The sequence below is a fragment of the Leptopilina heterotoma genome, unplaced genomic scaffold, assembly GCF_015476425.1.
Source record: "Leptopilina heterotoma isolate Lh14 unplaced genomic scaffold, ASM1547642v1 Lhet_773, whole genome shotgun sequence".
Lineage (NCBI taxonomy): Eukaryota > Metazoa > Arthropoda > Insecta > Hymenoptera > Figitidae > Leptopilina > Leptopilina heterotoma.
The window spans coordinates 521,565-539,168 of NW_025111178.1; the positions used below are offsets into that span (position 1 = coordinate 521,565).

Sequence of the window (17,604 nt, forward strand, 5' to 3'; positions counted from 1 at the left end):
ATTAATAACCTCAAAAAATACTAAATCTCCGTTTAAACACCCGCCACCAATTTTTTGTTCAGCGAAACTTTGAGAGAATGTTTAGAAACACTCTCTGAACAATTACAAACAAATTTCGGCTTCCGCAAATCCGCCATCTTGGAATTAATAACCTCAAAAAATACTAAATCTGCGTTTATACACCCGCCACCAATTTTTTTTTCAGCCAAATTTTGAGAGAATGTTTAGAAACACTCTCTGAACAATTACAAACAAATTTCGGCTTCCGCAAATCCGCCATCTTGGAATTAATAACCTCAAAAAATACTAAATCTGCGTTTATACACCCGCCACCAATTTTTTTTTTAGCCAAATTTTGAGAGAATGTTTAGAAACACTCACTGAACAATTACGAACAAATTTCAGCTTCCGCAAGTCCGCCATCTTGGAATTAATAACCTCAAAAAATACTAAATCTGCGTTTATACACCCGCCACCAATTTTTTTCTTAGCCAAATTTTGAGAGAATGTTTAGAAACACTCACTGAACAATTACGAACAAATTTCGGCTTCCGCAAGTCCGCCATCTTGGAATTAATAACCTCAAAAAATACTAAATCTCCGTTTAAACACCCGCCACCAATTTTTTGTTCAGCGAAACTTTGAGAGAATGTTTAGAAACACTCTCTGAACAATTACAAACAAATTTCGGCTTCCGCAAATCCGCCATCTTGGAATTAATAACCTCAAAAAATACTAAATCTGCGTTTATACACCCGCCACCAATTTTTTTTTCAGCCAAATTTTGAGAGAATGTTTAGAAACACTCTCTGAACAATTACAAACAAATTTCGGCTTCCGCAAATCCGCCATCTTGGAATTAATAACCTCAAAAAATACTAAATCTGCGTTTACACACCCGCCACCAATTTTTTTTTCAGCCAAATTTTGAGAGAATGTTTAGAAACACTCACTGAACAATTACGAACAAATTTCAGCTTCCGCAAGTCCGCCATCTTGGAATTAATAACCTCAAAAAATACTAAATCTGCGTTTATACACCCGCCACCAATTTTTTTCTTAGCCAAATTTTGAGAGAATGTTTAGAAACACTCACTGAACAATTACGAACAAATTTCGGCTTCCGCAAGTCCGCCATCTTGGAATTAATAACCTCAAAAAATACTAAATCTCCGTTTAAACACCCGCCACCAATTTTTTGTTCAGCGAAACTTTGAGAGAATGTTTAGAAACACTCTCTGAACAATTACAAACAAATTTCGGCTTCCGCAAATCCGCCATCTTGGAATTAATAACCTCAAAAAATACTAAATCTGCGTTTATACACCCGCCACCAATTTTTTTTTCAGCCAAATTTTGAGAGAATGTTTAGAAACACTCTCTGAACAATTACAAACAAATTTCGGCTTCCGCAAATCCGCCATCTTGGAATTAATAACCTCAAAAAATACTAAATCTGCGTTTATACACCCGCCACCAATTTTTTTTTTAGCCAAATTTTGAGAGAATGTTTAGAAACACTCACTGAACAATTACGAACAAATTTCAGCTTCCGCAAGTCCGCCATCTTGGAATTAATAACCTCAAAAAATACTAAATCTGCGTTTATACACCCGCCACCAATTTTTTTCTTAGCCAAATTTTGAGAGAATGTTTAGAAACACTCACTGAACAATTACGAACAAATTTCGGCTTCCGCAAGTCCGCCATCTTGGAATTAATAACCTCAAAAAATACTAAATCTCCGTTTAAACACCCGCCACCAATTTTTTGTTCAGCGAAACTTTGAGAGAATGTTTAGAAACACTCTCTGAACAATTACAAACAAATTTCGGCTTCCGCAAATCCGCCATCTTGGAATTAATAACCTCAAAAAATACTAAATCTGCGTTTATACACCCGCCACCAATTTTTTTTTCAGCCAAATTTTGAGAGAATGTTTAGAAACACTCTCTGAACAATTACAAACAAATTTCGGCTTCCGCAAATCCGCCATCTTGGAATTAATAACCTCAAAAAATACTAAATCTGCGTTTATACACCCGCCACCAATTTTTTTTTTAGCCAAATTTTGAGAGAATGTTTAGAAACACTCACTGAACAATTACGAACAAATTTCAGCTTCCGCAAGTCCGCCATCTTGGAATTAATAACCTCAAAAAATACTAAATCTGCGTTTATACACCCGCCACCAATTTTTTTTTCAGCCAAATTTTGAGAGAATGTTTAGAAACACTCACTGAACAATTACGAACAAATTTCGGCTTCCGCAAGTCCGCCATCTTGGAATTAATAACCTCAAAAAATACTAAATCTGCGTTTACACACCCGCCACCAATTTTTTTTTCAGCCAAATTTTGAGAGAATGTTTAGAAACACTCTCTGAACAATTACAAACAAATTTCGGCTTCCGCAAGTCCGCCATCTTGGAATTAATAACCTCAAAAAATACTAAATCTCCGTTTAAACACCCGCCACCAATTTTTTGTTCAGCGAAACTTTGAGAGAATGTTTAGAAACACTCTCTGAACAATTACAAACAAATTTCGGCTTCCGCAAATCCGCCATCTTGGAATTAATAACCTCAAAAAATACTAAATCTGCGTTTATACACCCGCCACCAATTTTTTTTTTAGCCAAATTTTGAGAGAATGTTTAGAAACACTCACTGAACAATTACGAACAAATTTCAGCTTCCGCAAGTCCGCCATCTTGGAATTAATAACCTCAAAAAATACTAAATCTGCGTTTATACACCCGCCACCAATTTTTTTTTCAGCCAAATTTTGAGAGAATGTTTAGAACCACTCACTGAACAATTACGAACAAATTTCGGCTTCCGCAAGTCCGCCATCTTGGAATTAATAACCTCAAAAAATACTAAATCTGCGTTTATACACCCGCCACCAATTTTTTTAAGCTAAATTTTGAGAGAATGTTTAGAAACACTCACTGAACAATTACGAACAAATTTCGGCTTCCGCAAGTCCGCCATTTTGGAATTAATAACCTCAAAAAATACTAAATCTGCGTTTATACACCCGCCACCAATTTTTTTTCAGCCAAATTTTGAGAGAATGTTTATAAACGCTCACTGAAGAATTACGAACAAATTTGGACTTCCGCAAGTCCGCCATCTTGGATCTTATTACCCCCAGAAATATAAAATCGTCGTTTAAACAGGCGTCACCAGTTTTTTTTCAGCGAAACTTTCAGAATATGTTGAGGACAGGTACCTTAATAAAATCGAACGCGATTCAACTTCCGCAAGTCCGCCATCTTGGATCTTATTACCCCAAAAAATATAAAATCGTCGTTTAAACACGCGTCACCAATTTTTTTTTAGCGAAACTTTGAGAATATGATTAGGACATGTCCCTGAACAAAATCAAACGCGATTCGACTTCTGCAAGTCCGCCATCTTGGATCTTTTTACCCCGAGAAATATAAAATCGTCGTTTAAACAGACGTCACCAGTTTTTTTTCAGCGAAACTTTTAGGGATTGTTAAGAATGGTACATTGAACTACTAAGAACGAATTTCGACTTCCGAAAGTCCGCCATCTTGGACCTGATTACCTCGAGAAATATTAAATCATCGTTTGAACACCCATCAACAATTTTTTTTCAGTGAATTTTTCCGAATATGTTCATTAAAGGTCACTGAGCAATTGCGAATACGTCGAAATTCTGGAAGTTGGCCATCTTGGATTTGATTATCCCGAGAAGTTTAACCCTCGGAGAACACATGGGGTCATTTTGACCCCACAGTTTTTTGCGAAAAGCTTTTTATCTATTGTCTAATATTTTTTATAAGGATTTTAAAGTCCACAGACTTATTTTACAGAGTTTAAGGGGGGAAACCACATTAGAACGCTGTTTTTTAGCCGTTTTTCGCGAATTTTTTTTTAAGGTAAGAATTTTTTTGAATGAAATAAACATTTCCACCATGTTTCACATATATTCAACTGTAACTCATATTTTTTTTAAGCGTTTATATCAAAAATCTTTTAAATTGGGAGCTATTACATATAGAGCTGCTCCGCCGGAGTTCATAACTGCCGTGCAGTCCTGAGCCCACAAATTTTGTCCGAAAGCAAAAAATCAAGTTTATTCACATTTTATTATTAAGTGAACCAACTTTTAAGTGAAAATATTGAAAATTGAAAAAATGACACTACTTTGAAAAAAATATTCGATTTTTTGCCTACATTTTTGCAACTTTTTTATTTAAAAAAAAGTACTAAGAATTTTTTTTTCTTTTCAAGTTTGGTTCACTTAATAATAAATTTTATAACGAACAATTTTCAACTTTTCATTTTAAAATCGGTGAATAACTTTTTGAGCTACACTGCACGGCAATTTCAAAAATCCGGTTTTGAGAAAAACGCATTTGAAAAAAAGTATCAAAAAATTGATATTTATACAAAAAATTTTTTTTAAAGTGCTCACACTTTAATCGGCTATTCCAGCACTATACATATCCCTTTATCTGCTTCTTAAGTAGCATGTAAGTCTAATAATTCCTCTTTTCGTCCCTTTCTGCTCTCCTTAGTCTCAAAAGTGCTACGCCTATTCTACTAATTTACGGTAACCTGGAGCGCGCTCCGTTCATCACCAGTACAGCGAGGACGTCGAATTTTGCTCTTAAAACTTTTGCAGCCTATTTTTGAACACCTTAACTAACAATTTATGCAAAAAAGAAAAAATCGATTTTTTCAGACGTCTAACGTGGTTTCCCCCCTTAAACTATATTTTTAAAAAATCTTCAGGTTAATCAGATGAACAGTTCAAAATTGGTTGAGCATTGAAAAATGATCTAAAAAAGAGGTGTGTTCTCCGAAGGTTAATATCAACGTTAAAATTACCGTCAACTATGATTTAATATGTAATTTTACTAGCAATTAGTGACATTTTAGTATTTGTTAGTTTAATTTTACTAATTCTAAAAATATAACAAATACTATTGATTAAATTTTTTTTTTAAAATCGATAAAACTGTTTTACTAATTCATTTAGTGAAATAGTTACACAGGCACACAAAAAAAGTGTCATGGCCGAGACATTACACTAGTATATTCCCATGGTTTTTTGGCCGCTGAATCCGAATTTGAAGTAAAAATTGACAGATTTGCTCAAAATTTTGAGATAAACTCAAAAAACGACTCAAAAAACCGAATTAAGATGAAAAAAATTTTTTATGACAATACTCTCTAAGTCTGAATTAGTTAAAAATAACTAATTATTAGTAAAATCGTGGATGACTTTTTGCTTCAGAAATTAGTAAAAAATAACTAATTATTAGTAGAGAATCACTAATTAATAAAATAAATAACTAAAAAAATAGTCAAATTTCACTAATTGAATTAGTTATTACAAATTTCAGTCATTTTTACATAACCTAAAATTGAATTTAACTAATAATTAGTCAATATTAACTATTTCATTAGTAAAATATTACCATTTGAATCAGTGACTGACTTTTTGCTATCGAATCAGTTATTTTTAACTAATTCAAATTTAGAGAGTACACTACTATATTACCATGTACTTTTTCCCGCTGAATCCGAATTCGTAGTCAGAATTGACAGATTTTCTCAAAATTTTGAGATAAGCTAAAAAAATTGATAAAAAATAGATTTAAAATAAAGAAATGGAAATTTTTTGCTGTGACACAACACTAGAGTATTTCCATATATTTTTACACTCGGATCTCGCATTTGAAGTCAGAATTATTAAAATGGCTCAAAATTTTGAGAAACACAAGAAAATCTGTTAAGTTACAAAAATTAAAGTCAGGAAACTCTACTTTTCTTGCTAGTACACTACATTAGTATATTGGCTCAAAATTTGGAGTTAAATCCAAAAATGCTCAAAATTTAATTTAATGCAAAAGAGTTCATTTTTTTGGTATTCGATAGTGTAAAAACATCCGAGTATAAACATATATGGAAATGCTGTAGTGTAATGCCATAGCAAAAAATTTCCATTTTTTATTTTAAATCGCTTTTTTTTATCAATTTTTTGAGCTTATCTCAAAATTTTGAGAAAATCTGTCAATTCTGACTACGAATTCGGATTCAGCGGGAAAAAGTACATGGTAATATAGTAGGGTAGTGTCATAAAAATTTTTTTTATCTTAATTCGGTTTTTTGAGTCGTTTTTTGAGTTCATCTCAAAATTTTGAGCAAATCTGTCAATTTTGACTTTGGATTCGGATTCAGCGGCCAAAAATACATGGGAATATAGTAGTGTAGTGTCTCGGCCACGACACTTTTTTTTTGTGTGCCTGTGTTATAGATTACTGATAAAAAAAATCATTATTTCATATTAAAAAAATTTTGTTTCTATAACTTTTTCTAAATTATTTTCATCATTTCAAATCAGTTATTACCTATTTTCTAAAAATTTGAACTAAAATATTTCTTTAAATGAATTACTTTTAAGAATTTTTAAAAAAGTTCTTTCAAAAATTTCCAATCATTAGTTTACAGTTAAATTTTTTAAATTTCGTTTATTCGAAAATTCTTTAATTAAATATATATTAATAAATAAAAATTTCAAACAATTTAAAGAAAAAATTCAACTAATCTTTTCCAAAAACTTTAATTCTACAAAATTGTTAATTAAAAATATGAAAAATTTAAATTTTCAAAGATATTAATTTAAAACCTTTTTAAACTTCAGTTGTTTCAAAAATTACATGCTATAATGCTTTTAAAATTTAATTCTTATTTAAAATTTTAACTTAAATTAATTTTTAAATAAATTTTTATTAGAAAATTATACAAAAATTCAATTATTTAAATACAAAAAAAAATAATTTTTTGAAGAATTAAATATTTCTTAAAATTGAATTCTTTCGAAGAATTGTAATGAAATTTTTATGAATAACAGCATTTATCGAGGAATTTGATTACAATTGTATTAAAAGTAATTGAATTTATAAAAAGAATTTTATTATTTATGTAAATAGCTGAATTCCTGGGAAATTTTTATTAACAAAATAATTAAATTAATTAATTACTTAATTAATACGCATTTTTATTTTTTTTATTTATGAAAATATTTATTTTATTTTTTATTTATTTATTATTTGATTTATTTTTTATTAAAAAAAAAATTATTTAAAAAAAAATAATTAAAGGTTTTATATTAGAATTCGTGGTAATTTCGTAGTTTATGAAGTATAAAAAAAGCAAAATAGAGAATTTTCTCATGCGTAAGCATTAATTTTTAATAAAAATAATTAAACAATTTTAATATTTTATTTTTATATAAAAATTTATTCATTATAAAATTTTAATATAATTAAGAGATATATATAAAAATGATATATTTTTTTAGAGAATAGAAAAAAAAAATTTATTTCTAAAATAGAATTCTCAGTACTAAAATTTAAAAACATTTAGTACTGAGAATATCCTCCACTTGAGTAATTCTTCCACCCCCTCCGGCCCCTTCCGCGTCCACGGTATCCTCGACCGCGATATCCGCTGCCACGACTTCCTCCAGTTTTCTAAAAAGACAAAAATCAATTATTTAAAAAAAATTTTTTAAACTTCTTTGAAAATTTTCAAATCTATTTGAAATAAAAACTTCAAATAATTTTAAAAAAATTCTATTAAACTTATTCAAAAAATATTAATTCTACAGAATTGTTAGTTGAAAGTATGAAAAATACAAATTTTCAAAGACTTTAATTTGAAATCTGTTCAAAATTCAATTAATCTAAAACTATTTATATTTTTAAAAAATTAAATAATTAGTCATTATAATTTTTTCAAAAGAATTAAAATTTTCAAATTTAAAACTTAATGCAATTAAACAACTTATAAAAAATTGTTATAAAATATAACCGACTGATAAAATCATTATTTTATATTATAAGAATATTGTTACTGTAACTTATTCAAAATTACTATCATCATTTCAATTCAATTATTTTTTCCAGAATTTTGAACTGAAATTCTTCTATAAATACAATATTTTAAATAATTTTTTAAAAAGTTTTTTGAATATTTTCAAATTCATTTGTTTACAATTCAATTCTACAAAAATTCAATTTTTCAGAAAATCTTCAATTAAATATCTATTAGAAAATAAAAACTTCAAATAATTTAAAAAAAAATACGCAATTAAACTTTTCCAAAAAATTTAATACTACAGAATTGTTTGTTGAAAGTATGAAAAATACAAATTTTCAAAGATTTTAATTTTAAACTTGTTCAAAATTCAATTATATCTATTGTAATGCTTTTCATATTCAATTATTATTATCTAAAATTTTAACTAAAACTCATTTCTAAATAAATTTTTAAATTTTCAAAGGCGTTAATTTAAAACCTTTTTAAAATTCAGTTGTTTCAAAAATTGCATACTATAATGCATTTAAAATTTAATTCTTATTTTAAATTTTAACTTAAATTAATTTTTAAATAAATTTTTATTAGAAAATTATACAAAAATTCAATTACTTAAATACAAAAATAAATAATATTTTAAAGAATTGAATATTTTTTGAAATTAAATTCTTTCGAAGAATTGTAATAAAATTTTTAAGAATTCGAGGAATTTGATTAAAATTGTATTAAAAATAATTGAATTCAGAAAAAGAATTTTATTATTTATGTAAGTAATTGAATTCCTGTGAAATTTTTATTAAAAAATTAATTAATTAATACCCATTTTTATTTTTTTTAGTTATGAAAATATTTATTTTATTTCTTATTTGAAAAAAAAATATTTAAAAAAAATAATTAAAGTTTCCAAAAAAGTTATTTCTACAGAATTGTTTGTTGAAAGTATGAAAATTACAAATTTTCAAACATTTTAATTTTAAACTTGTTCAAAATTTAATTACAGGGTTGCCACAAATATTTAATTTTATTTTTCCCTGACTTTTCCCTGATTTTTCGACAAAAAAATTTTCTCAAAATATTCAATTATTTGAAAAAATTGTAATAAAATTCGTTGCAATAATTCAATTATTTTCAAAAAAAAGTAAATAAATAAATCGATTATTCGGTAATTCATTTTCTAATCAATTTTTATTAGAAAATTCTAGAAGAATTCGATTATTTAAATTAAAAAATAAATCCTGCGATAAGCTTTATTATTTATGAAAATAATTAGAAATTTTCCCAAAAATTTTATTAAAATTTTTCTAAAATAATTGTATTTCGGTGATTAATTTTATTATTTATAAAAATAATTGAATTCTTTAAAAGAGCTTTGTTAAATTTTTTTTAAATAATTGAATTCATGCGACATATTTTATAAAAATCTTTTTAAATAATTGATATTTTTCGAAAAGTTTTATGAAATTTTGTATATAAAATAATTGAACTCATGTGAAAATTTTATTGCTTATGAAAATAATGGAATTATTTCAAAGAAATTTATTAAATATTTTATGAATTATTGAATTCCTGTGAAATTTTAACAAGAATTTTATTCAAATTTTTAAAAATAATTCAATTCTGAAAAAGAATTTTATTATTTTTAGCAATAATTGATATCTTGACGAGAATTTAAAAACATTTTTCTAAATAATTGAATATTAAAGAATTTTATTATTTATAAAGATAATTGAAATCACTTGTAACTTTTCCAAAATTCAATTTTTTAAAATTATTTTTAACAAAAATTCTTTTATCAATCTAGTATTTATGGTCATTGTAAAAATGATTCATTAAATAATTTATAAGTCATAATTTGATGATAGTTCTTGTAAAATTAAGTTATGTAAAAAGAAATTATTGTCTGAAATAGAAAAAATTCAAGGTTTTGTATTCAAATTCGTGGTAGTTTCATAGTTTACGAGGCAAACAAATAAAACATCAAAATTTAGAGTTTTTCATGAATTTTTAAAATTTAATTTTTTCAGTACTTTTAAAATTCAATTTTTTCAGTACTTTTACTAAAAATCTCTGCCCAATTTTACTTTGCCTGACTTTTCCCTGAATTCCCAGACCTGTGGCAACCCTGAATTATTTCTAAAAATTCATGTTGTAATGCTTTTAATATTCAATTATTATTATCTAAAATTTTAACTAGAATTCATTTTTAAATCAATTTTTATTAGAAAATTCTGAGAGAATTCAATTACTTAAATAAAAAAAAGTTTATTGAATAATTTAAAATTTATTAAAATTGAGTTCTCATAAAGAATTTCATTAACAAATTTTCAAATAATTAAATTGTTGAAAAATTTGTAAACAATTTAACTCCTGTGAAATTTTTATTATTTTTGAAAGTAATTAAATGAAATTCTTACCGCATCTTGGCTCCATGTTGCCGACTCATTAACACCAGGTGGTGCCGTTGGTGCAGCCGGATACGCAGCATAATTTTGATATGCTGCGTATGGTGCTGGAGCTGGTGGGTAGTATGGTGCTGGAGCTGGTGGAGCCGCGTAAGGTGCTGTTGGTGTTGCATATTGTGCTGGAGCTGGAGGAGCTGCGTAAGGTGCTGGTGGTGTTGCGTATTGTGCTGGTGATGAATGGTAATTGTATGATGAATGGTATGGTGCTGGCGGTGCCGCGTCTTGTGCTGGTGGTGAAGAGTAGTATGATGCTGGCGGAGCTGCTGGTGCCGCATAAGGTGCAGGCGGAGCTGCTGGTGCCGCATAAGGTGCCGGCGGAGCTGCTGATGGCGCATAAGGTGCTGGCGGAGCTGCTGGTGCCGCATATGGTGCTGGCGGAGCTGCTGATGGCGCATAAGGTGCTGGCGGAGCTGCTGGTGCCGCATATGGTGCTGGCGGAGCTGCTGATGGCGCATAAGGTGCTGGCGGAGCTGCAGATCCCGCATAAGGTGCCGGCGGAGCTGCTGGTGCCGTATAAGGTGCTGGCGGAGCTGCTGGTGCCGCATAAGGTGCTGGTGGAGCTGCTGATCCCGCATAATGTGCCGGCGGAGCTGCTGATGGCGCATAAGGTGCTGGCGGAGCTGCTGGTGCCGCATATTGCGCTGGCGGAGCTGCTGATCCCGCATAAGGTGCCGGCGGAGCTGCTGGTGCCGCATAAGGTGCAGGCGGAGCTGCTGGTGCCGTATAAGGTGCTGGCGGAGCTGCTGATGCCGCATAAGGTGCTGGTGGAGCTGCTGATGCCATATAAGGTGCAGGCGGAGCTGCTGGTGCCGCATAAGGTGCTGGCGGAGCTGCTGGTGCCGCATAAGGTGCTGGCGGAGCTGCTGGTGCCGCATATGGTGCTGGCGGAGCTGCTGATCCCGCATAAGGTGCCGGCGGAGCTGCTGATGCCGCATAAGGTGCTGGTGGTTGTGCGTAGTATTGTGCTGGTTGTGTCATGTAAGGTGCTGGTGGTGGTGCGTAGTATTGCGCTGTTGGTGTCATGTAAGGTGCTGGTGCTGGAGCAGTTCCTTCAGCGGCAGGAGGAGCTGGAGCACTTGGTGCCTTGAAGAGTGAGGAGTATAGTGCTGGAGGTGTTTGAGCAGCGAATGATGGTGTTGGAGCAGCGGCGGATGGTGTTGGAGCAGTGGCGGATGGTGCTGTACCAGCGACGAATGGTGCTGTACCAGTAACGGATGGTGCTGTACCAGGATGACCTGCAGTAGCTATAGGAGGTGCTGAACCAGCCACAGGATGACCAGAAGCGACTGGAGGTGCTTGACCAGTGATAGTATGAGTAGCTGTAGCAGGAGCTCGAGTAGCAGGAGGTGCTGAACCATCGACAATAGGAGGTGGATTCTTTCCTTTGGTTGTGGATCCAGTTTTCACCTCTGAAGCGTATCCCGTATTTGACGGTTTCTGGAAACAAATTTTTTATTTAATATATAAGAAACATTCTTTTAAAAGATTTATTTAATTTATTAAGTGTATTCGATTTTGTTAATAATTGTGAATAATAATTTTACTATTAAAATTGATTAACATTATTGATAGAAAAATAAATAATATTTAAGAATAAATTGTTTGATTATTAAGTGTAAAAAAATTTCTAACTATTTTCAATAAAAAACTTTTTAAAATTTGTGTTTTAAAAATATTTAAAGAAAATCTTCAAAAATTATTTTCTGTAAGATTTAAAAAAATATTTTATAAAAGTGTATATTGTTTGTTTATTTATGATTCAAACATAATCAAAGAATTAAAATGCACTGCATTTTATATAAATAATTAGATTTAAAAAAATATGTTGACATTTTAAAAAATCATTATTAATTTCAGAAAAATTAATAATTAGAAATATCAAGGTTGCCACAAATATTTAATTTTATTTTTCCTTGATTTGCAGACAAAATTTTCACTTTTTCCCTGGCCCTAAAAAATATTCTGATTCACTCTAAAAATTAATAGAGATTCAAAAAAAATTTTCTATTTCATGTATTTACAAATTTCGTTAATTGTAAAATTATACAAAAACATCATTAATTTATTTTTTAAATAAATATTTAATCCTTATTATTTTTTGAAATTCAACAATTTTTAAGAATATTATAAAAAAACATAAAGAAGGAGATCAACTCCAAGTCGAAGACTCGGAGTGATCTCCTTCTTTATGTTTTGTTATAATTTAAATTACCATGAAATTTTTCAAACAAAACAAGAATTTTATTCAAATTTTTAAAAATAATTGAATTTTGAAAAAGAATTTTAATATTTCTAACAATAATTGAAATCTTGATGAGAATTTAAAAACATTTTTCTAAATAATTGAATATTAAAGAATTTTATTATTTATAAAGATAATTAAAATTTTGACAAGAATTATTTTTTAAAAAAATTTTGAAACATAATTGAATTTTTACGAGGAATTTTATTACTTTTGAAAATAATTTAATTCTTCCAAACGAATTTTATTCAAGTTTATAAAAATAATTGAATTTCGGTGAAGAATTTTACTATTTCTAAAAATAATTGAATTCCTGAAAAGAGCTTTGTTAATTTTTTTTTAAATAATTGAATTCACGCGACATATTTTATAAAATTCTTTTTAAATAATTAATATTTTTCGAAAAATTTTATGAAATTTTATATTTATATTTAAAAATAATTCAATTTTGAAAAAGAATTTTATTATTTCTAACAATAATTGAAATATTGACGAGAATTTAAAAATATTTTTCTAAATAATTGAATATTAAAGAATTTTATTATTTATAAAGATAATTGAAATTACTTGTAACTTTTCCAAAATTCAATTTTTTAAAATTATTTTTAACAAAAATTCTTTTATCAATCTAGTATTTATGGAAATTGAAAAAATGATTCATTAAATAATTTATAAGTCATAATTTGATGATAGTTCTTGTAAAATTAAGTTATGTAAAAAGAAATTATTGTCTGAAATAGAAAAAATTCAAGGTTTTGTATTCAAATTCGTGGTAATTTCATAGTTTACAAGGCAAACAAATTTCTTTGTAATTTAATTTTTGCGAAGAATTTTATTCCTTTTGAAAAAATTTAATTCTTGTAACGAATTTTATTCAAGTTTATAAAAATAATTAAATTTCGGTGAAGAATTTTACTACTTCTAAAAATAATTAAATACTTTGAAAAGAACTATGTTAAATTTTTTTTAAATAATTAAATTTATGCGACGAATTTTATAAAATTCTTTTTAAATAATTGATATTTTTTAAAAAATTTTTTGAAATTTTTTATATTAAATAATTGAATTCCTGTGAAAATTTTATTATTTATGAAAATAATTGATTGATTTCGAAGAAATTTATTAAAAATCTAGTAAATTATTTAATCTGAGAAATTTTGCTAAGAATTTTATTAAAGTTTTTAAAAATAATTGAATTTCATAGAAGAATTTTATTATTTTTAAAGATATAATTAAAATGACCAGAATTTTTAAAAAATTTTGAATATAATTAAATTTCTGCGAAAAATTTTATTATACTTTTGAAAATAATTGAATTTCTGGAATTATTTGTCACTTTTCCAAAATTCAACTTTTTTAGTATTTTTAACTAAAATTCTTTTATCAATCTAGTATTTATGGAAATTGAAAAAATGATTCATTAAATAATTTATAAGTCATAATTTTCCGATAGTTCTTGAAAAATTAAGTTATTTAAAAAGAAATTATTGTCTGAAATAGAAAAAATTCAAGGTTTTGTATTAAAATTCGTGGTAATTTCATAGATTATGAGGCAAAGAAAAAAATATCAAAATTCAGAGGTTTTTCATGAATTTTTAAAAATTCAATTTTTTTCAGTACTTTTAATAATAATCCCTGATTTTTTCCTGACCTGTGGCAACCCTGTTTAATCAATTTTTATTAGAAAATTGTAGAAGAATTCAATTATTTAAATTAAGAAATAAATAATTTATTGAATAATTGAATATTTGTTAAAATTAAATTCTCATAAAGAATTTTATCAACATTTTATTAAATAATTTAATTCTTTTGACAAATTTTAATAAATTTTTTAAGAATAATTACATTTTTCGAGGAATTTGATTAAAATATTATATTAAACATTAATTAAAATACTGCGATGAGTTTTATTATTCCTGAAAATAATTTTAAAAATTTCACAAAAATGTTATTACAATTTTTTAAAATATTTGAATTTCGGTGAAGAATTATATTATTTATAAAAATAATTGAATTTCTAAAAAGAACTTTGTTAAACTTTTTTAAATAATTGACGAATTTTATAAAAAATATTTTTAAATAATTGATATTTAACGAATATTGTTATGAAATTTTGTATATTAAATATTTGAACTCATGTGGAGATTTTATTATTTATGCAAATAATTGAATTATTTAAAAAGATATTTATTAAAATTTTTATAAATTATTGAATTCCTGAGAAATTTTAACAAGAATTTTATTCGTTTTTAAAAATAATTGAATTTGGAAGAAGAGTTTTATTATTTATAACTGTAATTTAAATTTCGACGAGAATTTAAAAAAAATAATAATTCAATTCTTGGGAAAATTTTATTATTTATGAAAATAATTGATTTATTTGGAAGAAATTTATTAAAAATTTTGTAAACTATCGAATTCTTGTGAAATTTTGCCAAGAAGTTTATTAAAGGTTTTAAAAATAATTGAATTTCGAAGAATTGTTTTATTTATAAAGATATTTTAAATTTTGACGAGAATTTTTTTAAAAACTTTTGAACATAATTGAATTTTGGAGAAGAATTTTATTATTTTTAAAGATAATTGAAATGAACAGAATTTTTTTTTAAATTTTTTAATTATTTGTAACTTTTCCAAATTTAACTTTTTTTTTTTTAGTATTTTTAACTAAATTTCTTTTATCAATCTCGTATTTATGAAAATTGTAAAAATTATTTATTAAATAATTTATTCGTTGTAATTTCCCAGTTTACAAGGCAAACAAAAAAACCATTAAAATTCAGAGTTTTTTCATGAATTTTTAAAATTCAATTTTTTCCAGTACTTTTACTAAAAATCCCTGACTTTTTCCTGCAATCCCTGTCTTCCTTGACCTTGGTAATACTTATTATACAAATCCATGATTTAAAAAAAAATTAATAAAAATAGTACAAAAAGTAAATTTTTGAAAAATATTTTTATGTAAATTTTGGGAAAAAAATATTAATAATATTTAATTAATATTTAAAACTTACTTTGTTTTTTCCACCCATTGTTGTTCGATTGAATAATCGGGGTAATCCTTCACACCACTATGAACTGACCACTGAATGCAAATCAATGCTAATGACCGGAACGCACGACCTTGTCTTCCACTTTCTTCTTGTCCACCCCTTTCTCTCCACCCCACTCCCATGTCTCATAGTTGCGGAAGCCAATGAATAGGCAGACCGATTTCCGCGAATTCAAATTTGTGGGAAATGTTTTGACGCGGCTGTGGAAACATCTAGAAAGACGCGACGCGTTCCATTGATCATTTATTCAGTGATAAAAAAAAGTGTTTGTGTACTTTTTTCTGTTGAAAGTGATCAGTACTATTTTATTAATTTAAAATTATTATTATTATTATTATTCTTATTATTATTATTATTATTATTATTATTATTATTATTATTATTATTATTATTACAATTTAAATTACTTTATTTTTTTTTCGTTTTTTACTATTTTAAAAAATGTCCGAGAGAAAAATTTTGGAATCAGTTGCCAAAATTCTTTTGGATACTGTCGACTCAGAAGCAGAGGTAAAATTCAACGCAGCATTTTGGAGAAAAGTAAGTAAATTTATTTATTACTTAATGAAAATTTTGCCATTTTTTATATTAATTGATTCACTTAAAATATAATCAAAAACAAAAGAAAATGTTTCTCATACATTATTAGTAAATAGTTTTTATTGTAAAATTACTCGAAACTTAAATATTTTTTTAACATGAATATTAAATTATTATTTCTTTACCTGTGAAATAGAATTCTCAAAAATTACCAATTTTTTAGCCTACAGAAATTCAATAATTTATAAAAAAAACTACAAATGCAGCTCTTCTAAATTCTAATTATATTTAACATTTTTTTAAGTAAAACTTATTCACAATATAATTTATAAATAATAATAATAATAAAGAAAATTTGTTTGAAATGTTATGTCGGTTAGTTCATTATGTTTGTAATTAATGTCTGAAAGAACAAAATTTTTTTCTTTCCAAAACAATATGTGCTTTTTACAATTTTTTCTTTTATAAATAATTGATTAAAAAATTGAATAAGAAGAATTTTTTTAAACCTCCGCCAATGTGAAATATTAAGAGATAGGTATTTTCCAATCCTTTTAAATTCTGAGAAAAGGAGAATTCTTGTTTTGGTCAGGAAGTAGTGTCAGTCAACGTCTAGTCACACGTTCCAACAATCGGGCTCGCATTTGTTTCAAAATTTTTCTTATTTTGCTACATATTTTTAATTTAATTTAGTTTCTTCTGTAAAAAAATTTCTATAAATTCTATTTTGAATAATAATTTCTAAGAAAATAAAATAATAATTTTTTTTAGTAATTGTTTGAGAAATTAATAAAATAAAATAGAACTATTCATACTTTTATCATCATTTTTAAACAAATTTTCAAGTATTTGAATGTACAGTAATTAAAATTAAAAATCCACCATTTTTATTTGTCAATTACAATTTTTTTTAACAAAATTTCGTGTATTAAAAATTGAAAAAAATGTTAATAAATGCAATTTCTTAAATCACAATTTTCAATTGGAAATAAAAATGAGAATTTCAATAAATTTTTACATAGTGTGGAAGAAAAACGACTTGAGTTTGTTTATAAAACTTTTAGTTTCTTCTGTTAAAAAATTTGTTATAATTTATATTTTTTAAAAATAATCTTTAAGAAAATTATAATTGTTAATTAATAATTAATTATAAATTAAATAATAAATTAATAATTAATTGTTAATTATAATTGTCATTGTTTGGAGAAATTAATAAAATAAATTTGAATATTTCATATTTCTTCATAAAAAGTTTAAAAAAAAACCTAAAATATCTTAACCTTTGCACTCAATAATTAATTTGGAAAAAGTAGCTTTTAGACTGAAAAAGTAGTGAAAAGTAGTTAACGAAAAATTAAGTATGACGACTAAAAAACTGATTTAAGTCGATTCACAAAAACATAAAAATTTGATTTTGTATTTTCATGATTTCCATAAAAATTA

At 26.7% G+C, this 17,604-nt stretch overlaps 1 protein-coding gene across 1 annotated transcript; it reads right to left on the minus strand.

Moving 5' to 3' along the window:
- Positions 1-7,319: 7,319 nt before the first annotated feature.
- On the minus strand, positions 7,320-15,716 carry LOC122510912 (extensin-2-like). Its single transcript, XM_043625870.1, has 3 exons — positions 15,583-15,716; positions 10,279-11,763; positions 7,320-7,518 (listed from the first exon to the last, which is right to left on the minus strand). The coding sequence occupies exons 1-3, from the start codon at positions 15,598-15,600 to the stop codon at positions 7,408-7,410; spliced, it is 1,614 nt and encodes a 537-aa protein (XP_043481805.1). The 5' UTR covers positions 15,601-15,716; the 3' UTR covers positions 7,320-7,407.
- Between the last annotated feature and the right edge of the window lie 1,888 nt (positions 15,717-17,604).

Bases quoted from the DNA above. Each gene is read 5' to 3' on its own strand.
- LOC122510912 (XM_043625870.1), bottom strand. The intron at 7,519-10,278 runs GTAAGAATTTCA...TTGTCTTTTTAG, and splicing joins CAACATGGAGCCAAGATGCG to AAAACTGGAGGAAGTCGTGG.